Below are 26,621 nucleotides of genomic sequence, written 5' to 3' on the forward strand. Positions count from 1 at the left end.
TAGGGCCCATCGTTACATGATTGGGTATAAGAAACAGCACCCAGAGAACAAAGTATTAAAAAGAATGAGGAAGCTGTAAAGAGACATTCAAAAGCAGAGACATGATTTTGCCAACAAAGGTATGTATAGTCGAAGCATTTGTTATTCCAGTAGTCATGTGAGAGCTGGACCATGAAGAAGGCTGCAGGCTGAAAAATTGACATTTTCAAATGGTGGTGCTAGAGAAGACCTTTGAGTCCATGGGACTCCATGGTGTGCAAAGAAATCAAACCAGTCAATTCTAAAGGAAATCAACCCTGAGTATTCATTGGAAGGACTGATGCTGATGCTGAAGCTCAAGCTACAATACTTTGGCCACTGGATGTGAAGAGCTGACTCACTGGACAAGTCCCTGATGCTGGGAAAGACTGAATGCAAAAGGAGAAGAGGGTGGCAGAGGATGAGATGGTTATATAGCATCACCGACTCAATGGACGTGACTTTGAGCAAACTCTGGGAGACAGTGGAGGACAGAGAAGCCTGGCATGCTGCAGTCCATGGGGCTGCAAAGAGTCCAACATGAGTTAGTGACTGAACAACAACAAAATGGAAAGAGAACCAAGATAAATTTTTAAGTAAAAAAAGCAGAATGCAGAATAGTTTGTATAGTGTGTTACTATTTGTGTAAAGCTATAGTATTCTTGCCTAGAGAATCCTGTGGACAGAGGAACCTGGTGGGCTGCTGTCCATAGCGTCGCACAGACCCAGACACGACTGAAGCGACTTAGCATGCATGCATGCATTGGGGAAGGAAATGGCAACCCACTCCAGTATTCTTGCCTAGAGAATCCCGTGGACAGAGGAACCTGGTGGGCTGTTGTCCATAGGGTCGCACAGAGTCGGACACAACTGAAGCAACTTAGCATGCATATTAAACACATATATGCTGATATTAACATAAAATATCTCTGGAAGTACACATAAGGAATTTCAAGGAGCCCTTGCTTTGGGGGAGGATGATGGGGTAGGAAGAAGCTTCACTTTCAAACTGTGTATCCCTTCACACCTTTCAAATGCTACTACATACAAGAAAGGCCCATATAAACAATAATACACAAAATTTAAAGTTGCAACTTTAAATTTTTATTTATCCCTTACTATCCGTTTTATTTCTAAAGGAAGTATTACTACTAATATCTATGCTTACAGCCTTCCAGAAAGTCAGAAAAACTCTGCTGGGATGACTATACAAGGTAAACAATCCCCAAACTTATAAGCACTCTTTTTTTTTTCAACAATTAAGCTTTGAATTTTATTTTGTGTCCGACTCTTTGTGACCCCATGGACTGTAGCCCACCAGGCTCCTCTGTCCATGGGATTTCCCAGGCAATAATGCTGAAGTAGGTTGCCATTTCCTTCTCCAGGGTATCTTCTTGGCCCAGGGATCGAACCCACATCTCCTGTATTGGCAGACGGATTCTTTACCACTGTGCTGCCTGGGAAGCATTTAATTACATACATATATGTACACTTAATGAGTATAATTGCTTTACAAAGTTGTGTTAGTTTCTGCTGCACAACAGTGTGAATCAGCTATATGTAAACATATATTAGGGCCTCAGCGCTAGTGGTAAAGAATCCACCTGCCAATGCAGGAGACGTAAGAGATGCAGGTTCAATCCCTGGGTCAGGAAGATCCCCTGAAGGAGGGCATGGCAATCCTCTCCAGCATTCTTGCCTGGAGAATCCCGTGGACAGAGGAGCCTGGCGGGCTACAGTCCATGGGGTTGCAAAGAGTTGGACACACTGAAGTGACTCAGAATGGCACATACATATACTAAGGACTCCTGACATTAGTGTGTCAAACAGGCAGGTGACTGGCATTTACAGTAGACAATAGCACTAATGTAATGGGGGAAAGAGAAGAGACTTAGTACTTAAGGCACATACTGGCAGGTCTACAGAGAAGTCCTCCCTGGCCTCCTAAAATCTCCAAGGTGCACCCACTGAGCTCTTAGCATCTTCAATTGCTCATGACCACCCACCCCCAGCTCTTAGCACAGGGGCGTCATTCCCAGAGCACTTACTTCCCAGCCCCAGCACAAAGACTGATACGCCTCAAGGCACCTTCAACCCCCAGCACTGGCCTCACTGTTCCCTTGAATTCCCTCAGCAGCTGCTGTCACAACACCGAACAAGCCTGCAGCTGCCACTTCTGAAAAGGCCCACCAGAGGGGGATGTCGTGGTAGGGAGGCAGAGAGGATGTGCTTAGGCCAAAGCCACAAAGAGACCGTGCTGCAATGATTGTCTGCCTGTTTGTTTTATTTGAATACTTGAAGATGAATGGTTTAAATACTCTTGTAATTTTGTTTTCTTTTAAAAAGAAAATATTTAGAATGTTTCCACTCAAAAAGCACATTTTCAAAATTGAAGCACTTTAAAAGTCTGCTTTCATTAAACAGTTGCATCTTGTACCCCTGAGGGCCTCTGCAAATGGTTCTGGTCTTATTTTGTTTTGCTTTGGTACAACTCAAGCTGCAATTTCATGAAAGTTAACGCCGCACTCTCTGTTTCTAAAAGAGCCCTGTAAACAAAGCTGTAACAGGAGATGTGGAGAAGGGTTCATTTTAATAACCCTGCTTGACTTAATTTGTATATTGTTTCTTCAGCTCTTCCTTTCTAGGTCAATTTATCATTCCAAGTTTTATTAACATCTAACACACTAATATGCTTGGGAAAAATATGAAAACTCTAAACTCACAATAATGCCCAGTTGTAGTCCCAAAGCGGGCTGGCCTGCCTGAAGGGGTGTTTTAGTTGGCATGATTTTCCTAGGACATCAGGGAAGTGAATCTTGTTTCCAAATCAAGGAAAAGGGTTTCTAGAACTCCCCGGTAATGCATGGGGCCTTGTCATGTTGCCTATTAGTCCAGAGTGTTCTGACAGAACACTTGGGTTCTCACTACAAAATGCAAGTGTTCATAAGAGCACAATGTTTTTCCTAAGGGTTTTTCTTTTGAGTTTCAATAATTAGGGGTATATAAAACATTTCAAGGATAAATCTTACAAACCCTCCTGAAGTATATACCTTGGTCAAAACGATCCTGTATCTTAATAAGACAGAAAATATTTGTAAATGTAAAAATAGATTACGGTGATATCCAAAGAATCCGGTTGTTGAAGAGAAAAAAAGAAAAATCAAACTGTATAAAAATAAATATTATAAATATGACTGACATAACATGATAGGGTGGTGAGATACAAATATGATTTGGAGTTAGGGCCTCTCTTGTTTTTATTTTTTATACTCACAAAACATAAGCTGGCAAAGTGAGAGTAGAAAGTGGTGATGTGGCCGGGCCTGGTGGCTTTCTGGCCTTAATAGAATGGCACATCTGATGTTTCAAAGTCACAGATGGTGATGGGTGAAAAAAAATCATGCAAATGGAAAGGAAGTAAGAAACCCTTTGAAGCTTTCCTTGCTGGTGGATACAGTGATATAGTGAACTTCATACGGTAGGACTGCACATGGGAGAAGAGGCAGCTCACAACAGGAGGGGCCCCTGCCTCGGTTGCTACCCAGTGATGGGGTCTCAGCGTGTAGGCTCCCTCTGAGGGATTTCAACCCAGTGCTTCTATCAAACCAAGGACCGTGAGGTCCTCACCCCACCAGCACCGGAGCATCTCCCAGGGTGTCAGACAGACTCCTCAGGCCGCGTGCACCCCAAGATGAACATCTCCATCCTCGCTCTGCTTCTCATCCCGCATCTTCCATCTCAGTTCCTTGTTTCTAACATCCGCAGGCTCCCCTGTGTCCACCCTCCCAGGGGCAGCCAAGTCTGCACAAACCCACTGTTGCTTTGCAGCCCCGAGGCCTCTGCCGTTCCCGGGCATGGTAACCTCTCTCTGACTTAGAGGCAGCTTTGCCCCACTGGCTCCATCTGCACTGTTGACCAATTAGTGCATGGCACCAGCTGTTTCAAAACCCTAACAGCCCAGGGTCTTGGGATGAAGTCCAGCCTCCTCCAGGGCACTCAAGGGTTTCTGGGATCCAGCCCCTCTTCTCTCTCCCCCACTAAATCCCCCCAGCCCCTCAGGGGACACTCAGCTAGCCCCACCAGGAAAGAGGCACAGACAGAAGTCCTTCAGGGTCCTGAGCTCCTGGACCTTCCAGCTCAAATGGGACCTGGGTTTCCCAATTAGGACCTGGGAACAATATTCCCCCAAAGGCGAAGGCTTGGGAAAACTGCGGACCTCCTGTCCTTCCAATTTCTCAACCTTAGAAGCCTCCAAATTGTCCACAATGAGTGGATAATTCACCTGGATCCTTCAACTGGCATTCACCTCAACTCTTCCACAGCCTAGCCCCAGGAACTATAGCAATGAATGGAGCCTGCTTCCTTGCTCCTAAGGAGCTGGCGACCCAGCAGGTGTAAGAGAAGTGATGTAATATCAATCAGACTCTAACAATCCTCACTTCAGCCCCAAATCTCACATCTCATAGGACAAAGGTTCTCTTTCCGGGTGACCTCTCTAGGAGCACGGGAGACCTCAGCTGATCCCCAGAATGAGTGCCCTAGGGTGAAAGGCAGAGATTTCATGGCCATCCATTTGTTACCTTATGACCAGGACCAAGCTGAGCCCAGATGTGACCAGCTCACGACCACACTAGACTGTGCCACCCGGGAGTCTGACACCAGGGGGTTTAGGTACCATTTTAGAAATTGAAGCTGGTGTGCGGCCAGGCAACCCCCTTCTTCCAAAATCTCCAGTCAGCAAAACACCCTTCAGAATATACTGGAGACCATGTGAATATGGAATTCAGGTAGAGTTTGTTTTAAACTTGGGATTAGAGGCAAATGACCTCTGTGAATTGCTCATATCTGAATTTCTGATCAATCACGGGCTGATGGACATTATGTCTCATCATCGTACACTGTCACTTCCCACTGGACCCACACAATGGGGTTCTCTGCTCAGAAAACCACCCTCTAAGGTAAGGGTTGGCATAATTGGCACGTACCCTCAGGGATTAAATAACTTCCCAGTGAGTGAAATGGAACCCTAGCCAGTCTTCTCTTAACTCGGTACTCTTGCCATATAAGGGAAGCCATTTTTAATTGTTCTGAAATTACAGGCCTTACCTTTCCCTTGTAAACACATCCTTGTGCAATCCCTTGCTTCTAGGAGTAATAACAAGTTCCTTTCTGGTGGTCTAATTAATACTCTTTCCAAGTTAAATTCCATCCACGGAACCATATAATTCATTTGTTTTCTGGTAGGTCCTGGATTAATAAAACAACACCTTAAAGGGCCCACTACCTCCTGATTTACATAGAATGAATCATTCAAAGGTGAGAATGGATGTGTATAACACAAACTGCAGGGTTAACACAAAATCTAGAACAGTTTTTAAGGGGTGAATCAAAACATTCACATTTAAATATTTTAGAACAAACTGGTATACCTATCTTTAGTATGCTGAGAGATAAGACAGTATTAACAATAAACTATCACCTCTAATAAAATAGTTACATAGTACAGTGTGAAAGAGAGAAAACAGTCTTACCTTTGGACTATACTGTCAAGGGAAATATTTCAGATTATTCTTTTTATTTATACTTTTCTTTTGGGCACTCCTTTTAAAAAAAACTTTTTATTTTGTAATGGGGTATAGCTGATGAACAAATAATGTTGTGATAGTTTCAGGTGAACAGTGAAGGGACTCAGTCATACCTACACATGTATCCATTCTCCTCCAAACTTCCCGCCCATGCAGGCTACCACATAACATGGAGCAGAGTTCCCAGTGCTATACAATGAGTCCTTGTTGGTTATCCATTTTAAATACAGTTGTGGGTTCATGTCCATCCCAAATTCCCTTTGGGCACTCTTAAACTGATTCCCTTCGCTTGAGGACAAGGAAGCGATCAGTACGTAAAACCCACCTTTCGGGCCTGGCCTCCTGTGGGGGTGAGAGGGATGACGTGGGGGTGGTGGGCACACTGGATCCAGACGAAGGCCTCGAGGAGTGATGCGAGTTGTTGCCAAAGTTGCTGTATCTGAAGAGTACAGAGGGTTAAGTTGGGGGCAGGAAGGGACAGAGAAATGAGTAAAAGTCACTAGATGATTAACACTCGGCAAACTATCTTAATTTTTACAAGAAAAACAGGTCTAGAAAAGGTAGCACTGTTAGTGATCACCCTAACTTAAAGAAACTTACTAACTTCTTCATTTTTATTATTTCTTATTAGAGAAGCTTCCCAAAGTCCAAAACTGCTAAGTAGCAGGTTATGACAAAGGGCTTAAACAAAATTCTTATGTTTCCTTTGTAAGTGCACATTAAAACTAGTTGCTAACATAAATACAATCCAACTTGCTTTGAATTGAATCATGAAGATTGTTCTTGCTTCCAGGATCACACCTGCGTCTCCTGCACTGCAGGTGGATTCTCTACCGCTGAGCCACCGGGGAAGCCCTGGTGGTTGAACAGTTAGTGTTAATTCCATCAAAGGTCTGCAGAAAACATCAGACAACTGACTAAGGAAACATCTTACTAAAAAATTCCCCTTTAGGTGTTTCTGAATCAATTTCATCTACTAGATGCCATAGTCTCGTTGCATGCTCAGCAATCAAGGAGCAACTGTCTCCAGACATTCTAGGCTGGCCCGCTGCTGAGAGGTGCACATATCCAATGTTTTCATCCAACACGTCCTCAGAACCAAAATGACAGCCATTAAGTTTCAATGAGCTTTTATCATTTCCCAGTCACCCCTGACAAGTTTCAGGATTTGTTAAAGTCTAGGGCTTTCTTGTTTTTTCAGAACAGCTGTTCTTTAGCTAAGCTGAATTTAGCTATTATCAGCAGAGCTTTGTCTCACAACCTCTTCAGTGACAAGGCAGGACTGACTCTTTCTTCTAAATTGGTTAGGACATGCTACTGGAGTGTGTGGGGCTCCAAGGGTTGCTATGATGAAAGGGCACAAAGAGCTTCCCATACACAGTGAATCCAGTACAAGTTCCTGCAGAATCAGTACTAACCACTCTAGGAAGCCATTTGATCTCAAAATATGGATATCCATTGACCAAATAAGTCTACTTTTGGGGAAGTTAACATAACCTTACTTACAGTGATTTATATACTAAAAGCGTTACACAGGAAGATTCTCACCGGCGCCTCATTGAGATAATGGCAAAAAACTGGAAACTACACAACTAGGTAACAGTGTGAAGATAAGAAAGTCTGATATAACACTCACTGATGGAATGTTATGCAACCATTAAAAATGACTGCCAATTTATAAGTGAAAACATGGCAAATGTTCATAGTGTTCATGTATATACATGCACACATACCGCATGCAACATCAGTTTAATGTTATACAGCAAGTTTGATTACAATTGTAAAAAATATCCTCAAAGGTTAAAAAGAATGTGTAGAAGAAAGCATAAAATAAAGATCATCTATTTCAAAAAGTGGGATACAGAAGTAAAATTTCAGATTTCCTTAATAAACTACTGTATTATAATAGAACATAAAACACTCATATTACCCCCAATCTACTCTGTGTTGCTAAGTCTGCTGTGTCTGCTGTGTTGGCCTCTTCTTTGTCTTTCTGCTATCACGTGTCACCTTGTGCTCAGTACCGGGCACCCTGGCAGGCAGATGGGGACTCACCACCCTTCCCTGTTAACACACCATCTTCATGGCACTTGGTCTCTGGGCATTCATCTTCTCATCTCTTAAAAGTCCCAACACATTGCCTGTCCAGCAGGTTAACTGCTTCTTCTCTAAGTGAGCATTGGCTTGATTTTTCAAGTGGTGGTGGTGGTTTAGTGGCTAAATTGTGTATGACTCCTGTGACCCCATGGACTGTAGCTTGCCAGGCTCCTCTCTCCATGGGATTTTCCAGGCAAGAATATTGGAGTGGGCTGCCATTTCCTTCTCCAGGGGATCTTCCTGACCCAGGAATCAAACCCAGGTCTCCTGCATTGCAAGAAGGTTCTTTGCCAACTTAGTGACGAGGGAAGCCCCCAATTATAAAAATATTGAACCATTATGCTATACACTTGAAGCCAAAACAATGTTATGTCAACTGTTTTGTAGCTAAGTTATGTCTTACTCTTTTGTGACCCTGTGGACTGTAGCCCACCAGGCCCCTCTGTCCACGGGATTTTTCAGGCAAGAATACTGGAGTGAGTTGCCATTTCCTTCTCCAGGGGATCTTCCTGACTCAGGGATCAAACCCATGTCTCCTGTGTCTCCTGCATTGGCAGGCAGATTCTTTACCACTGAGCCACCAGGGAAGCCCATTACGTCAATTACACTTCAATTAAAAAGTTAAAAGAAGGTCCCTAAACCATAGGCCATGGAGAAGAGAGAAAAGCAAAGAATAAGATGACATGAAAGGAAGGAAGTAGCAGAGAAGGGAGAAAAAGACCAGCAGCAAAGAGGGGAGAAGCAGCAGGCAGGGTCCTGCTCAGGAGGGAAGGAAGCTGCCTAAGACCTCGGGATCCTCCGGGAGACAGGCCCTGTGCTCTGGCTTCAGCCCTGCATCACCCAGCCATCTGGAAACTGAGCTTGTTATTATACACAAGCATCTAAAACTATCCCCTTTCTGACCAAAAGTAGGCATCCCGGAGAATGTTTTAACAGGATTACTTTACTAAAATTATGTCTCAAAAACATTATGGAAATAAAACAAGCATAGAGTCATTTTCCCTCCTTTAGTTTCTCTAATGGTTGAACAATTAATTCGACTACCTCGTGGTCTGTCCAATTTTGCATCTGAATTTCAGCTAAACTAACTGAATTCACTGCACAGAGTTTTTTTGTTTTTGTTTTTTAAAAATTCTTTTTAATGACTAACTGCTTGGTTTCTACTATACCCCATTCAATTGCAGTCCACTACTGAGCAGTCAAATCTGTAGCCATACAGACCTGGGAAAACCACAGTGAGTGAACATCAGAAAATTAATAGGTGCAAACAATATTATACAGTATTCAAATTCCTGTCAAATAATCTAAAAATTATAAACCTTCCTCAGCTAAATCCAAGCCGATCCTCTTTCACAAGCATGAGTGCATGCTCAGTTGTGTCCGACTCTTTGCAACCCCATGAACTGTAGCCTGCCTGGCTCCTCTGTTCATGGGATTCTCCAGGCAAGAATACTGGAGTGGATTTCCATGCCTTCCACCAGGGGATCTTCCCAGCCCAGGAATCGAATCCACATCTCCTGCATCTCTTGCATTGGCAGACAGATTCTTTTTTTTTTGGGGGGGGGGGTGGGCAGACAGATTCTTTACCACTGAGCCACCTGGGAAGCCTCACAAGCATGAGGCTGCTTTTCTCAATTTATGTATATATCTGTTTTGGCCAGTTCCATGTTTCTATTGCTCTCATCCCCCTAGGACTGTGAGTGGTACTGAAGCCTGGGGACCACATGGGAGGGACCTGGGCCCAGGAAAGCCCCATCAGGGCCTGTGAGCCCATCACCATCCTGGGCTAACACTATCCTGCTAGGAAAGATAAGGCTGCCAGAATATCTTTCTTCCAGTCAAATGTGTGGCTCATCACTTGTACACAGATACTATTATCAGGGGACATAAGAGCTATGTTAGATGCATTTCATGAAAATTGTGTGAAAGATCACAGTAACTCAGAATTTTAGACCTAAAAGAGACTGGTAGAGAACTTGTTGTTTGGAGGTGTTCGAACAAGAGGTCACATACTCCCGACAGTATACAAAGCCATTCTGGCTGAGTAAGCCATCTCCACTTACTGAACCACTCTGTGCCTCCATTTCCTCACTGAATATACATGGACCATCAGTTAATACTGATTCTTATTACTGATTTTGGACAATTTGATTGTTTAAAATATTCAAACTCTCTGCTCCCCATTCTCTGCTCTGCAGAGAGGTCCTGATCCAGGCATCAGTGAAGAGCAGGCACACAGGTAAGCTGACAAACACCTGCTGAAAATTCCCTGAGCGTTTTTGATTTTTTGATTTGCACAAGTCCTTCCTCCGCCTCACCTCCAATTGGCATAGGAATCACTGAAGCATCCATAAGTAAATAATGCAATTGTATTAGCCAAGACATGGAAACAACCTATATGTTCATCAACATATGAATGGATAAAGAAGATGTGACTTAAATATTTATCAATATATACAATGAAATATCAGTCATAACAGAGAACAAAATAATGCCATCTGCAGCAACATGGATGGACCTGGAGATTATCATACTAACTGAAGTCAGAAAAACAAATACCATATCACTTAATAATACATGTGGAATCTAAAATATGATACAAATCAACATAACTATGAAACAAAAACAGACTCACAGATATAGAGAACAGACTTGTAGTTTCCCAGGGAGGGGGAGGAGGGGGCTGGTTGGGAGTCTGGGATTAGCAGTCTGAGATTACGGGTGGATAAACAAGTGACACAGCACAGGGAACTGTATTCAACATTCTGTGACAAAAATAATAGTGAAAAAGAATATGAAAAAAATAAAATATGTATGTATAGTTGAGTCGCTTTGCTGTACAGAAGAAATTAACACACTGTAAGTCAACTCGATTTCAATAAAAATTTTAAAACATAAATTAATGCCCATGAAGTGATTCAAACTGCAACCGTTTGTCATCTCACAGGAAGTTATGAGCAACATCTGAAAGAAAATCACATACATTAGAATAAAAACCAAAAGCTACCAAAAAGAGAAAGGAGATAAAGAAAAGACACCCACCTATTAGAAGAGAAAGACCGGAAGTTGTAAGGCTCGGAGGCAGAATACGTGCTCAGATGGAGAGAATCAGAGGAACTGTGAAAGGAAGGAAAACCCGCTCAAAAGGCTGCCTGGAAAGTTGGCGAAGCCCCTCGCTGCATTCTGCAGATCAAGAGAGATGGGCTTGGGGGGGGTGCTTCAGATTCTGACATCATGCTTATGTTTATAAACCTTATGTTCATAAATCCGTTTTTAGTGATGGCATTAGAACACAAGAGCTCCTCAATTGGCTGCTGCTGCTGCTAAGTTGCTTCAGTCATGTCCGACTCTGTGTGACCCTATGGACTCTAGCCCACCAGGCTCCTCTGTCCCTGGTATTTCCCAGGCAAGAATACTGGAGCGGGTTGCCATGCCCTCTGCCAGGGGATCTTCCTCACCAAGGGATCGAAGCCATGTCTCTTACATCTCCTGCATTGGCAGGTGGGTTCTTCACTACTAGCACCCCCCTGGGAAGCCCATATTTTGCCTGCATGCTGTAATTAGTGAGTGATCAGGGACTTGACACAACAAGTGCCCTCTGCTCTGACCCGAATTCACACAAACACAGCGCAAGACGAGCCGGAGGATGCGGTTAACACACCGTGTCACCTTCCCCTGGGTCAGCCTCACACAGGCCACCACGTGGGCCGGATCTACCTGCTTTCCTGCTGGGACTCGGCTTCCTTCTCCTTGGTGGACAAGGGTGAATCCTCAAAGTCATAGGAGAAGAGGTGGAAGGGGCTGTGGGGCACGTAGGGCAGCTTTTCTCTGCTGGGTGATGCCTTCGGGGGAGCAGGTGCAGTGGAGGAGGGCCGAGAGGCCGGGGTGGGGCTGGGGGGCGGCCGCAGGGCGGGCCCCAAGGACCCTCTGCCCGAGGGGGTCCCTGTCGCAGCGCTGGCCGGCAGCTGCTTCCCCGGTGAGGCAGCGGCGAGGGCTGCATCCTTTCCGGTGGCGACCTGCTCTGAGGCAGGATGGGCCTCGCTGTTGCGGCAGCGGGGAGGAGAGCAGGAGGAGAGGGGAAGAAAGGGGAGGAAGAGAGATTGGGGAGAAAGAGAGCAAAGGTTAGGAAAGGGAAAAAGGACATGTAAAAACTCATTACTGTCAGGGCTGCTGGCTCCAGAATCTGGCGGTGTTTCTTGACCTGCGGCATAGAAGCCGGAAACCCCACTTTTCCCAATAATCCTGATGCCCTGCACAGGCCAGTCTGGGAGGTCAGACCAACCTGGCCTCCAAGCAAGCAGGGGACTTTGTGAGAGGATCTCATGGGGCCTCAAAGGCTCTTCTGCACCCGCCCTCCCACCCCTCAAGGTTCTCCCCCCCACCTCCGCCGGTGGTGTTGGCACCGGAATTTCCACAATTTGAACTTCATTTCTTTGTCTTGCTCAACAGGGGATCTGTTCTCCTCCTAAAAAGCCCAGACTTGAGGACAGGTATCCCACAAGCTCCAAACTTAGGAGTTAGGGCTTGTGGATCCTTTCCTGAAAGCAAGTGTGGAGAAGGGAAAACGATGCCAGTAGGACATGCAAAGAACCCGAAATGAGGGGCTGGCAGAGTGAAGACACATTTTGCCTGGTTCACAGGCACATTTCCCCGGGGCCTCCTCTACCACTAAGCCCTAGATGTCTAGACCCCTGCAGGCAGGCCTGACTCTGCCATGGACACAGTCATGGAGACTTCCACCTTCAGGGGCTGGATTAAGACCACTTAGATGTCTTGAGACCCACCTCTGTCCCTGGAGTCCTGTGCTGTGCTTAGTGGCTCAGTCGTGTCCGACTTTGTGCGACCCCATGGACCTTAGCCCACCAGGCTCCTCTGTCAATGGGGATTCTCCAGGCAAGAATACTGGAGTGGGTTGCCATGCCCTCCTCCAGGGGATCTTCCCCACCCAGGGATCAAACCCAGGTCTCCATCATTGCAGGTGGATCCTTTACCCTCTGAGCCACCAGGGAAGCCCACTGGAGAATCTACTTTAAATTCTGCAGTTTTCAAAACCATAGTCCCTTTCCCAGAGAACTTGACTCCTGGCCATGCCCATTTGGGAATGGAACGTGAGTTGTGTTTTTTTTCTTTCCTATCTCAAATTTGGAGCTCCATCTGTGTATAAGAGCAGGGATATACTGGTTCCCCTGGCTCACAGAGAGAATGGGATGAGACCACACTGCGGTGCTCAGGGCAGGCCTGGCACAGAGGGTATATATACTTGTACACACACATGGCGGGTACACATGGCAAGCATCCAAGGAGACAGCCAGCAGGACGAGGAAGCAGTGGAAGACAGTGGCCCACAGAAGCAGGCGGAACCTTTCCCACCACTTTGAAGTCTAGTAGCTTGACACCAGGGAGCAAGTAACGTCACATCCATGTTAATGAACACCCTGGCTGAGATCAAACCCTGGGGTTTCATGTGCACACCCTCTACTTCCCAAAACAGAAAAGTGTAACTGTACAGTCTCTGATGAAGATGCCCTACAGCACCAGTTGTGCCATCAAAGATACTGCAGGCGTAGGATAAACCGCCATCTATCTGCGTGAACAACCATCCCGTGTAAAGGCGGCAATGGTAGTAAGGATGCCTTTAGAGGCTGCTCTTTCCAGCCAGATTCTTCCATCTGGTCTGGGGGTGCTGCTGAATTGTGTAAGTTCCTGAGGGTGAAGGGCTTGTGTGGGCAGAGGACACACCATGTACACTTAAGCACGTGTGGAGCCACACGGATGTATTCATTGAGGGTCCACATAATTTTCTGTGGCTCATTTTCAGCCTAAGGTGGGACTGTCATTTAAACCTCCTTCTTTCCCAGAGCATCCCTAACCAAAGTCACTACCCCCACGCCTGGCACTCAGCACAGGCCGGGGAGGGGGTGCCCTGGTCAATGCCCACCTTTCTCCCCCTAACTCCCGAATGTGCACCTCACTCTCTGTGAACACCTAGTGGTCACTCTTTTTCCATCTCTACATCCTGCTGGCTTCTTCCTGGACATTTCCCAAGTGGGGAAGCAGTTCAGAGAGGAGTCCATGGCCCCAGGGAGCCGTGGGCATTCCAGCGCATCCAATGGGCCTATCTGAGAATTTTACATGTGCTGGTGACCCAGAGAAGCAGGTCATGGCAGCAAAGAATCCAGTAAGAGAAAGATTTTACCCTTCTGACTTTGCTTATTTGTGGAAAAACAGCAAAAATATCAAAGTGCAGTGTAATCAATCAAGTGAAGGAACTGATTATAGAATTATTTTTGAATATCAGAAAATGAAAATGAAATGACCCATGATCAACTTTTATGTTTCATACAGACCTCACTTGGGGGAAAATACCCACCAAATTCACAAATATCTGCAAGGTGCCTTTCTGTTAACATTGCTTGAAGACAGAAAGGATGCACCTTGGAGAGGTGAGTAGAGGACAGAAAACTCCCCCAAAGGGCTGCATAGCTCTGAGAGTCATTCCAGGCATGAAAATAAATGCTGGGATTTTTTTCCTCCTATGCTGTATGGGGCTGAAAAGTGGTCCTGTCCATTTGGATACAAATCAAAGTGCATTATTGCTATAGCAGTCATCCACATATTTTAGATAACATTATACTGGTAAAATTAGTAAGAAGAAGGGGACACGTGGAATTATTCTTCCTACAGGGTAGAAAGGGTTAAAATTTTCTGAGCATCTCATTAGTTATTGCCAATGTGACTGAGCCCAAGCACTCAGGGAGGGGACAGTGGGGAGAAAAGCAGCTGGGTGTGTCTTCCATAAAGCATGGTGAGGCAGGCAGTGGTTGAGTAAAAAATACAGTCCTCTAGGGAAAACGTGCTCAGTTATATCTCTAGGAAGCTAGTCACTCTGGGGTTCTGTGAACAGGGAACCAGTGAGGAAGGGAGCCAGTGAGGAAGGGAGGAGGCTACTGAAGGATGCTGCAAACTCTCCATCAGGAAGGAGCCTCCAGGCTTTCAGTGGGAGCCTGGGAGGGTCCAGCCCTTGGTACCTGTCCTTGTCCTGACAGGGGGCATCGTCCTCTCTCTCTTCCTCTGAGTTGGGCTCCGTGACTGGCTGCTCCTCCTCCTCCTCCTCCTCAACCCTGAGACAAGGCCAGGAAAAGAGAAATGCACACAGAGACAAGATGGAAAAGCGAGATAAGCCTTACAGACAAACAGGAAGATGAACCAAAAAAAAAAACAAAAAACAAAACAAACCTCCAGCTGGCTGAAATGAAAAGAGCACACTTAATCTGTTAGCAGAAAAGGAGACAGTTCTGAGACGGAGAAATTTAAGTGTGGGTCGGAGATGCAATCACCCGGCCCAAGCCAAATTTCTGTGTTGAGTTGGCTGGATGCAACTGCCCTGCACACCCCCATCTGGCTCCTCCTATCCGACCACCACATGGACCCAGAGCCGCTTCTGGCCTTGGGCAGGCCTCCCAGGTGGTTCTCCTCCTGCACACAGAAGCTGCAGCGGCTGTGCTCTGGGCTGCCCAGCGCCAGCCGGGAGCAGTCCTCACGTCCCCACTGCGTTCCGTTCAGCACCAACCCCCAGGGGGGCAAGTGGCTTCTGCATGTTACTCCCTCATTCTCAGTCAGTGTGTCTGGGGGTGGGGGGTGGATACCCCCCATTTCAAGAGTTAACACATGGCCCGGGTGGAATCCATCCAGGCCACCCCTGGGATTTCTCCTGGTGCCTTCAGGGACAAGAAGGTACAAGGACACCCTAAGTTGAGTGGAGGAGGGCTGCCTGTGACTGATGATGGTCCAGGAACAGCAGAGTTGGAGAGAGAGATATGGGAAGGGGGGGACAGGGAGGGAGAGGAGAAAGCAGTCCCCATGACAGTTTTAATTCTTGGATCTAAAATACTTGTGAAGCTTCACTAACAGAAGATAGTAACTTCTCATTTGCACTTAAGATCGTTTGAGTTTTGTTCTTGCAGCTACACAAGGGCAGACTGTGATAACTGATTCATTTCCCTCCTTGGCCTCTAAATTCTGTCAACGTGTGACTTATGTCACCATCCACATGGAACACGCTGAGGGCTTTTTAATCCCTTGCCAAAGGGACTGAACCAACTGGACTCCAATGACCTCTATCTTTGTTCACTTCAGCCCCCACATGCTGGACCTCACTATCACACTGAACTAGCCCACCTTGGAAAACTTACACCCAAACTTCTACACCTTCAGCCCCCTCTCCTCAACCACAAGCCCCTATCCTCCAAATTTCTCATTTCTCTCCTCCCACCTTAACTCTTCTGCAACCTCAGCGTCCTCCTCTATTTCCTAGAGGAAGAATGTCCTCCCCAGTTCCTTCTTGCCCTCAGTCCTCATAAACTGACCATCCTCACTGCACCATCATTTTGCCAAGATCTTTAACTCTTTTGCCCCACTTGTCCTTTACTCATGGTTTTTACTTTTTACTGAAATATAAAATATACACAGATAAGCACATGAATCACTGAGGTTTCACAAAAGACACATCCATGTAATCAGCATTCCTTCAAAGCTCCTGTTTAATTGCTTCCCTCCTCTACCTCAAATAGCACAGGTCAGCCTTGCCTGATTTTATTCTCCATCTAAAGGAATCATACTGTATCCAGCTTCCTTTGTTCAACATTACACTTGCGCAAATCATCTATACGGCTACATGTATTTGAAGATCATTCTCTCTTGTGGCTGTATGCCATTCTCTCACATGAATACACCATAATTTAGTTATCCATTCTACTGTTGATGCTAATCAGGTACTTTTCAGTTTGGGGTTACTTTGTATAGGGCTGTTATGGACACTGTAGTAGAATTTTTTTAGTGTTTTTGGTCATAAGATATGCTTAAGCACATCTTTATTAGAAACTGTCAAACAATTTTTTAAATGAATGAATGAATTTACATTCCCATAAATAGTATATGAGCATTCTGGTTGTCCCCACATCATTGCCAAGATTTGATATCTTTGCCTATTTCATTTTTCCATCTACTCTGAGGGTGAGGTCTCACTGTAGCTTCAGTTCGCTTTCCCTGATGACTAATGCAGTTCTTTATCTTAATTGGACCCCATTTATCAGTTTTTCCTTTGATCAGTTCAGTATGAACTGAACTGTTTTCAGTCACAAAGTTCGTGTCTGACTCTTTGTGACTCCATGGACTGCAGCACTCCAGGATTTCCTGTCCATCACCAACTCCTAGAGCTTGCTCAAACTCATGCCCATCGAGTTGGTGATGCCATCCAACCATCATCTTCTGTCATCCCCTTCTCCTCCTGCCTTCAAGCTTTCCCAGCATCAAGGTCTTTTCCAATGAGTCAGTTCTTCCCATCAGGTAGCCAAAGTATTGGAGTTTCAGCTTCAGCATCAGTCCTTCCAATGAATATTCAGGACTGATTTCCTTTAGGATGGACTGGTTGGATCTCCTTACACTCCAAGGGACTCTCAAGAGTCTTCTCCAACACCACAGCTCAAAAGCATCAATTCTTCAGTGCTCAGCTTGCTTTATAGTGCAACTCTCATGTCCATACATGACCACTGGAAAAACCATAGCTTTGACTAGATGGACCTTTGTTGGCAAAGTAATGTCTCTGCTTTTTAATATGCTTTCTAGGTTAGTCATAACTTTTCTTCCAAGGAGGAAGCATCTTTTAATTTCATGGCTGGAGTCACCATTTCCAGTGATTTTGGAGCCCAAGCAAATAAAGTCAGTCACTGTTTCCATTGTTTTCCCATCTATTTTCCATGAAGGGATGGGACCGGATGCCATGATCTGAGTTTTCCAAATGTTGAGCTTTAGGCCAACTTTTTCACTCCCCTCTTTCACTTTCATCAAGAGGCTCTGTAGTTCTTCACTTTCTGCCATAAGGATGGTGTCATCTGCATATCTGAGGTTATTGATATTTCTCCCAGCAATCTTGATTCCAGCTTGTGCTTCATCCAGCCCAGCATTTCCCATGATGTACTCCGCATATAAGTTAAATAGGTAGGGTGACAATATAGAGCCTTGACATACTCCTTTGCCAATTTGGAAACAGTCTGTTGTTCCATGTCCAGTTCTAACTGTTGCTTCTTGACCTGCATACAGATTTCTCAGGAGGCAGGTAAAGTGGTCTGGTATTCCTATCTCTTGAAGAATTTTCCAGTTTGTTGTGATCCACACTAACCTTTGAGGGTTAGTGTTTTTTTGTTCGGTTCTAAATTGTTTTTGCTTACACCAAAGTCTTAAAGGTAGTCTCTTATATGTCCCTCTAAAAGTTTTATTATATGACCTTTCATATTTAGATTTGATGTTTATCCATAATTTATTTTGTGCATCATATGAGATAGGATTCAGATACATTTTTTTTTTTGCCTACATAGATAGGCAATTGGCCAAGAACCATTTAGTAAAAAGGCCGTATTTTCTTCAAGTTAGTATCATCTTTCTCATGAATCAGGTATATATCTGTGGGTTTCTGGACTTTTTCTCACCATTAGTCAGTTTTTCTACCTTTGAGAACATCTTTGAACACTATATGAATTACACAAGTTTTATGATAGATCTTGACACTCAACATGTAAGTCCTTGGCCCTTTATACTTTCATAAAACTTTTGAATCAGCTTGTCACTTTCCACAAAAATCTTGATGGACTACTAATTAGGAGTGTATTGAATTAACACACAAATTTGGAGAACTGACAACTACACATATTGAGTCTGCCAATCCACGATTATGGTATAACCTTTATTTACATCAAACTTTATTCCAATATTCTTTAATTTCTTTTAAAGCTTGAAATTTTCAGTACAGGTCTGATGTATTTTCTTTAAATTTATTTCTAAATATAAAATTGAATTCTACCATTGTTGTTGTTCAGTCACTAAGCTGTGTCCAACTTTTTGCAACCCCATGGACTGTAGCCTGCTCTTCTGTCCATGGGATTCTCCAGGCAAGAATACTGGAGTGAGTTTCCATTTCCTCCTCCAGGGAGTCTTCCTGACACAGGGATTGAACCCACATCTCTTATGTCTCCTGCATTGGCAGGTGGGTTCTTTACCATTAGCATCACCTGGGAAGCCCATAAATAATAAGCTGTATTTAATTTGCTCCAATTCTCATGCTTTTCTTTTTCTTCCCTTATTACACTGGCTAGGAACTGCAATATTACATTGAAATGATGATACTAAGCATCCTTTCATTGTCTCAAATATCAAGAGGAAATATGAGCTTTTTCCTATATTTTTTGTAAGTATTCTTTATCAGATCAAAGAAGTTTTCCTGTTTACTAAGAACTTTTGCCATATATGAGTGCTGAAGTCTATCAAATGCTTTCTTTCCATTCACCAAGATAATCATATGATTTTCCCCTTTTTCTCTGTAAATGGAATGAATTACATTGCTTTTTAAAATGTTAAACCAACCTTGCATAACAGGAATAAATTTGTTATGTTATCCTTTTTTGAATATAAACATCTTGATTCTATTTGTTAATTTTTTATTAAGAATTTTTTAACTGAAGTATCTTGATTACAAAATTATTAAGAATTTTTTTACATATATCTTCTGGGAATAGGTTGATCAATAATTCCTCTTTCTTAAAATGTGCTGATCAGGTTATGCAAGTCTCATAAAGAGGTAGGGCAAAGAGGGTGACAGCTGTGAGGCTAAAGAAAAAGAGATGGATCCAAAAAAGCTTGAAACAGACATGGCTGAACTTAGTGACTGATTACATGTGGCAGGAAAAGAAGAAAGAAGCACTGATTTAATCCTATGGTTATATGTCTCATACCTGGATTGAGGGGTGTCTCTGTCAGAAACGAGGCCAGTGAAATGGTGAAGACAGGATTTCTCCTGTAATGCCACAAGCCACAAGTAAGCACACCTCATCTGTCCTTCTGAGTCTGGTAAAGCTCACCCTCACAAACCACAGTCCTTTTTTCTTGGCAGTCCTTTTCTGCTCTAACAGCAGCCAAGTTAAAAACTGTACCCTCAACCTTCAGCCAGAGGCCATCTTCCCTCAGCTAGATGAGGAATTTGCAAATGTTATAACTTCTGGTCTGCCCAGAACCCACATATCTCTATCTTGCCAACCAATGAGCCTCTCCTCTTAAACACAAAACACGGAGCACCTCCCTTCAAAATAACTTGATTTCATTTGCTCCCCCAGGTGCTGCAGTCATTTATAAGCAAAGTCTTCTGCAGCTGGAGAGGTTCAGAGCCAAGCTGCCTACGTTTTGTTATACACCAGCTTCATAATTCACCAGTTATGTGACCTTGGGCCCCACTGTCCTCATCCCAATTTAGGATATCAATGGTACCTGCCTTCTAGAAGGATTGGGTTAACATGTAAAGCATTTTGAAAAGGAGTGGTATATAGTGAACTAATCAATTTGCTTCAGCTATTAGCTCTATCATCATCATCACTGACTTTGAGGTCTTCTTAGGAAATCTCTACCATCCCCCACTAATGGATACTCAGAACTCGACTTGATTCACTAAGGAAGAGGTCACAGTACTCTGCAAAGCATTCCCAACCACAGGCAGATAGCAACGCCTTCCCCTTTATAATTTCCACCTGTGCAAACCATGCATTTTTGATCCTTCTCTCTTGCATGTAGCTGTCCTAAAGATGTATTGCTGTTGTTCAGTCGCTTAGTCATGTCCAACTCTGCATCCCCATGGACTGCAGCATGCCAGGCTTCCCTGTCCTTCACCACCTCCCGGAGCTTGCTCAAACTCATGTGTGTTGAGCTGCTGATGCCATCCAACCATCTCATCCTCTGTTGTCCCCCTCTCCTCCTGTCTTCAATCTTTCCCAGTATCAAGGTCTTTTCCAGTGAGTCAGCTTTTTGCCTCAGGTGGTCTAAATACTGGAGCTTCAGCTTCAGCAGCAGTCCTTCCAGTGAATATCCAGGGTTGATTTCCTTTAGGATTGACTGGTTTGATCTCCTTGACAGCAATTCTGATCTACATCCCAACCTGTTTCCTCTTTGGACTCAACATCGCCTGATCCTGCAATAAATCTTCCAGTGACTTGTGCACATTACAGCTTTACTATCATGAGTGGCAGAGCAGGACCAAGGACAGGCAGCACAATGACTCATTCAGGAAACCCACTTCCAAGAAGTTCCATGGTCAAAGTGCTGGCTGTGCCCAACAACTCAAACCCATGGAGAAGGAAATGCCCTCTCGAAGGACATCAGATTTTCTATGCTTGATTTTATTTAGTTTCATCCTAGTGGAATTAGTCAAACAGAATGATATTTTATGCAGATAATACTTGAGACTAAAGAAACAGATCAGACAATTTTGCTTTTATTTGAATTTTCTCTTAAAAGATAATCTAATTTTGTTTATACTGTACTAAGGCATTCTGGGTCTTTGGCCTCTGGGTTTCAAATACCTCTAGGGGTATTTTGCTTGTTTGCAATTGATGAGGAGTTGTTCTGCACCCATCAGGTGGTTTCCCTTTTACCATACACAGTCCCAGACTGGAGTCCACCCTCTTCACATGAGAAAAGCAACCAGCCCACAGAGAGACCAATTCTGCAGGGCACAGTTTCCTTCAAAGCCAAAGCAATTTCCCCAAGTTTGGGTCTCAGGCTGATGTCATGTTCCTCAGACTTCAAAAAACAAACAGAAAGGAAAACGGATGTTGCAGAGATGTTTTAAAAGTACAACAGGCACATTTAAAACAGCATTAAAGCATATTCTAAGACCAAAGCAATCAGGAAGTGGAAGAGCTAAAGCAACACATTCAGAACAGGCAACACACTCCAGTATTCATGCCTGGAGAATTTCATGGACAGAGGAGCCCGGCAGGCTACAGTCCACGGGATCAAGAGAGTTGGACACGACTGAGCGACTAACACACAATTCATATCAAGAATATGAAAAAATATTTTTAAAAAAATAGTAAAAATACAACTATAAAAGTGAGCAAAATACATGATCATGGCCAATAAATCTGTATGCAGTGATATCTGAAACCCAGAGTTTAATATAAATCAATCAGAACTGCAATGAGATAACATTTTTTATCTGCTTGGCAAAATTAACAAGTCTGAAGATAATATCAAGCACTGAAGAGCATACAGATCAACTGGCTCTCATATACTGTTGATAAGAGTGTGCATTAGTATAACCACTCTGCAAAGTAACCGGCACTATCTTGTCAAGGTAGACAATCCATATCATAAATGTGATTCACATCACCTAGAAGCAGACTGCTATAGCCTAGGGCAGTGGTTCTGAACCAGGTAATTCTGTCCTCCATGGGACATGTTTTGATGTTGGGAGACATTTAGGTTTAGATGCTGCATCCTACAAGGCACGAGGCAGCCCTACACAGCAAAGACATATTTGGTTCCAAATGTTAACAGTACCAAGACTGAGAAACCCTGGGGAAGCCAAAGCATGTGCACAGGATATGAGTCTGAGAATATTCTCAGCAGTGCTGTTTATAACTGACAAAAATGTAAACAACACAAATGCTCCCCAATGGGAAAAACAGTAAATATATTCTGGTATATTCCAAGCAGAGGAAATGGAAGACTTCTGTATCACGTGACAATATGGAAGAACACTGAAAGCATAATGTAGACTGAAGAAAACAACTGCAAGGAGACACTCCAATATGATAACACTTTTTATAAAGTTCAAAAAGGCAAAATTATATAACATACTATTGTTTTATATATAATATGTATATACATACCTGATAATAGTAAAAGCAACAATAAACCCATAAGACAATGCTAAACAATATTTAAGAGTGCTAGTTACCCAGGTTCAGAGATTTGAAAGTTGGAAGTTCATAGTAAGTTAAGGGTAAGGCCTTGGGTTTCTAGCTAGACTGTAGTCTCATGGATATTCTTTATATTAATAAGTAAATTTTACATAAAATAAACTAGGAGAGGGACACACATGGGCCAATGATGCCAACGTACCATGAACTAAGGACTATGATTAATTCAATTCTGAACAATTGGAATTTTTTAAACAGATTTTTTAGAGCTGTTTGATTTTCATAGCAAATTTGGGCAGAAGGTACAGAGATTTACCACAAGTAACAATACAGACATTTTTTAAAAGTAAAAAAGTGTAACTAAGGGGCAAGAGTTCTCTCTCCACTTACCCAACAATTATTTAATGAGCATTTATTATGTGCAAGATGCTGGGGTATAGTGGTTAATAGAGGTTCTCACCCTTAAAGTTTACAGGTCTGTGGGGGAGAAAGACATCAATTGTACCAGGAAGTATTCAAATAAGAAAAACTTCTGCAGTGCTGTTGGCCAAGTAGGAAATGACCAGAAGATAAGATGGGACTTTGCACACGACCCTCTCCTGCTCCAACATGTATACACTAACCTAAGGGTGAAGTCCAACTTGCCCAGCAAATACCCCCATCATCTCATCAACTTCATCTCCCACTCTCCTTTCAACTTCCCCACCCTAGTTTTAATCAGTCTATTGAGCTGTCCACACAACTCCATGGGCATTTCAGCTGGGGGTCCTCGAAGGACCCATTCTCTCTGCCTGGAGTTACTCCTCCTGCTCTGTTTGTCTAGTGGACCCAGTCCACAAGGACAGCCTGTCTGAGTACTCACTGCCTGTTGGAGATTTTTGGCCCTATGAACCTCACATGGTGCTCAGCCTGGAGACACTTGCTATGGATGGTCAACAGACAGAGTGGCAAGAACTGGGAGATGACTTGGATATCTCCCCCTGTTGCAGATAAGAAAGTCAAAGTCCAGAGAGGGCGAGATCACACAACCTGCCAGGAGGAACTGCTGATGCCATGAACTCAAAGCAGGATCCAAATGGGCTTCATGGCTCCTCCATCACTGCATGTTTCCACCTAAGCAATAGTGCCTTGGATGGGGCTTCTTGGTCCTTCTTGCACAGGGCTCAGACAAGACCAACTACGACACAGCCACCAGAGTAAGGGATGGGAGGCCTGCCCAGCGCCCCTGTCACCCTGGACCTGCCTGGTTGCCTGGAGGGGAAATCAGTGTCTTGACATAGGTGTGATCCTTTGTGGCAACTCATTAGAAAGCTCTGTATTAAGGTTTAGATAAGATGCAGGCGTTTTAAAAGCCCTATTTAGTTCTACAAAATGCATATGCCATGTTAATTTTAGATGAAAAAGTATTTCATGGAAATAGTGTGTTACTATGAATGTGATTATTGCCACTAATTTGTAAAATTAACAATGATTAAAATGGCAACTTTCACGTTATATATATTTTACTACAATAAAAAATTAAACTTTACATTTTAAAAACAAACAGAAAAAGAAACAGCGTGTTAAATTTATATCAGACAAAGTGCCCCCTTGGGCTCCATCTGCATCCCTCAGCAAACACTTCCACTGGAGTCTGAACTTAGCCTCCCAATGACTCACACTTTCTATTCACTTCAAGGCTGTTTCTAGGCTACCAAGGCCCCAAGAAGAGATTTAAAATTTTCCAATTAGTGATCTTAATCAGTTAAGACGTATCTCCAACCAACTGGAGCAGTGATTTCATTCAAAAACAGAGGTTTGTTATCCACCAAAAAAGAAGACACTTCCCTCAAAAGAATTTTTGCCAGCCAAGAGAATGAAAAGGCATCTAAGCTCCGCTGTTGCTCTGATGTTTCCATAGTGAGAACCCAAAGTTAGACAGGAAAATATTTATTGTCTCTGTAACACTCAGAGTTTAGAAAGAGCATTAAACACAGGCCATGGATACTGAATATACCTAGTAACTGGCCAACCAACCAACCAGAACCTTAATGCATATGCCATTATTTTGCTATTTTGCTTTAGAATAAAATACTAATGGATCCAGCACATTATTTCTGGTGAAAACATGGAGAAGTTGAATATAATAGAATTCCAGTCTGCACAGCATAAATATCAGTAGAAAAAACACAATTAGTAGCCTAGTTGCAGGCTTATTTAGGAGTAAAACGAATCAATTCAGTGAAAACTACAGACTGTGGGGTGCTTCACTACTTTCTTTTGTGGGTGCTTTGATTTTATGTTCTAGAAAAAACTTTATTCCAAGCCAGAGATACTATCTAATTGCCTTAAACGTCTCTTAGAGGCCTGAGAGAGCAGAACAGAAACTAGGATGGAGGAAGACTGGAATTCTCTGTGACCTTTTAGAAACAGCAAGGACGCCAAGCACAGGCTTGGCAGAGTGTTTCAGAGTGATCGTTTCTTTGTGGTTGGAAATAAATGCCTCTTCCCTTTAAGGACTGGAAGAAGCATGAATCTCCTTCTTTCAGATTCTTTTCATGTATTCAGGTGTAAAGGTGTCTACCAGCTCTGACCCTTTGCCCATCACACTGAGACTCCATTCCACCATGAGAAGAATCAGTGACACCCTGACATAGACCAGCCTGGACCACAACGATGGCTCATGTTCATTCTCATCAGGCTCGGAAAGCTCAACATTAATTGCTTTAGAAATCAGTGTTTTCTCAACATGAATATGATGTTCCTGTGACCACTGTCAGCTCACTGAGCACGTGTGTGAGATAAAAATGACATTAGGCCAGGTCTCCCTTTCTTTGGATCTCTCCTTATCAGCTTCCAGAGTTCATTCCCAAGGAGCTCCTTGCAAAACGCTTCCCCAGCATTCATCTCTGCCCACTCTACACTCCTTTTTTTTTTTTTTTTTTGCCATGCCAGATATGCCCTCCTCAGCCTACATTTTCAGGATTTTATATTTCCCTGCTCATTCAAAAAACTTACTACCAGGCTCCCTCTATAGACTCCTGTCAGAGATATGCTCATTCCTCCTTCCACAACAGGATTTAATCAGCTCAGCTTAGTAATCATTACAAAGCCCCTGCTCCATATCCAAAGGGATCCTGGAATTATCAGGGATTTAAAGAGAGAGATGCTTGCTCTACAGAAGGGCCCCCTCAACCCCCATACCTGTGTGAACGGCCAACAAAATCAACTCTACCAGAAAGGACTGTGAACAGTCAGGACACAGATGGGAATGTGTATACTACAGGAAATGGGGCGTTTGCACAGGTCAAGGGCAAGCCAGCTTGACACCAAAAGAAGAAAATTCTTGAAGCAAGTCAAAGACTTAACTAGAAACAAGAATCTTTCCTTTTCTTTGAGGTGTGTTCACCATTCCCATAGCAAAGGGCTTGCCCCTTCCTGCAACATCACACCAAATAAGGCTACTCTGGCTTGAGAAGCATTCTCATTTGAAGACGACCAAGGTCAAGGTTCATTGACTCAGGAAGTAAGTCACCTTCTCAGTTTCAGACTTCCATGAGATGACAACTCTACACTTTATCCTTTCACTTCTCTACTCATGTGGTTTGTTTTCCCTGGGTTACTGGGGGTGGGGGGGTGGGTCTAAGCCCAGGCTTCACCCCTCACCTGCATGAAGTGAGTTTCAGTTCATGCCTATCCAACTGCCTACGGGAAGTTCTACTTGTGACCCAGACATCTCAAACTGAAAATGCCCACAGCTTACTCGGTGGCCTGACAGCCATCTCATGACCCTAAGTAACTGGCTGTCTGGGGATCACCCCCAAATGCTTTCTTCTTTCCCACCACATAATCCACTCACCTTCCCACAACTGATATCCATCCTATACCGCATCACCTTCTGCTACTTCCCCTTCTCCCTGTCGGGCCCTCCACCTCTCTCCAGGGTGAGGCCCGGGCCCCCCCAGTTCCCTGTTTGCTGTCTGCTCTCCTCCCATGCACTCTCGGTGCTGTTCCCAGAGGGGTCTGGCTGAAACACCACCTCGATCTCACTTTCTCACTTAAAATTCATCAGTAGCTCTGTTCATTTTTACGGTTTTGCTGTTGTCTTCAGAATCTAGAAATCTAAAATCTAGAAATCAGAATCTAGAAAAATCCCCAAATTTCATGCAGCAAAGTCCAAACCCCCAAAGAAATATGTAAT

At 43.8% G+C, this 26,621-nt stretch overlaps 1 protein-coding gene across 38 annotated transcripts in view; it reads right to left on the reverse strand.

Annotated features, from left to right (window-relative positions):
- Positions 1-26,621, reverse strand: part of FHOD3 (formin homology 2 domain containing 3) — a 514,139-nt gene that overhangs the window by 123,541 nt on the left and 363,977 nt on the right. For 13 of the 38 annotated variants that reach the window (XR_014074754.1, XR_014074752.1, XR_014074753.1 and 10 more), the window contains exons 11-13: positions 11,418-11,741; positions 10,743-10,817; positions 5,929-6,042 (exon numbers count right to left, since the gene is read on the reverse strand). The exons of 1 other annotated variant lie outside the window; for it this stretch is intronic. Coding sequence is in view for 27 of the 37 variants with exons in the window: in XM_081562348.1 (XP_081418474.1) it covers positions 5,929-6,042; positions 10,743-10,817; positions 11,418-11,741 (513 nt within the window). In the remaining 10 variants the exon portion in view is untranslated. Of the gene's footprint in view, positions 1-5,928; positions 6,043-10,742; positions 10,818-11,417; positions 11,742-14,728; positions 14,822-26,621 lie in introns of all 38 variants that reach the window. 24 more of the 38 variants (XR_014074757.1, XR_014074756.1, XM_081562359.1 and 21 more) reach the window with 4 other exon arrangements.

This window comes from Giraffa tippelskirchi, chromosome 14, assembly GCF_054371585.1.
Source record: "Giraffa tippelskirchi isolate mGirTip1 chromosome 14, T2T-mGirTip1v1.2.pri, whole genome shotgun sequence".
NCBI classification, from domain to species: domain Eukaryota; kingdom Metazoa; phylum Chordata; class Mammalia; order Artiodactyla; family Giraffidae; genus Giraffa; species Giraffa tippelskirchi.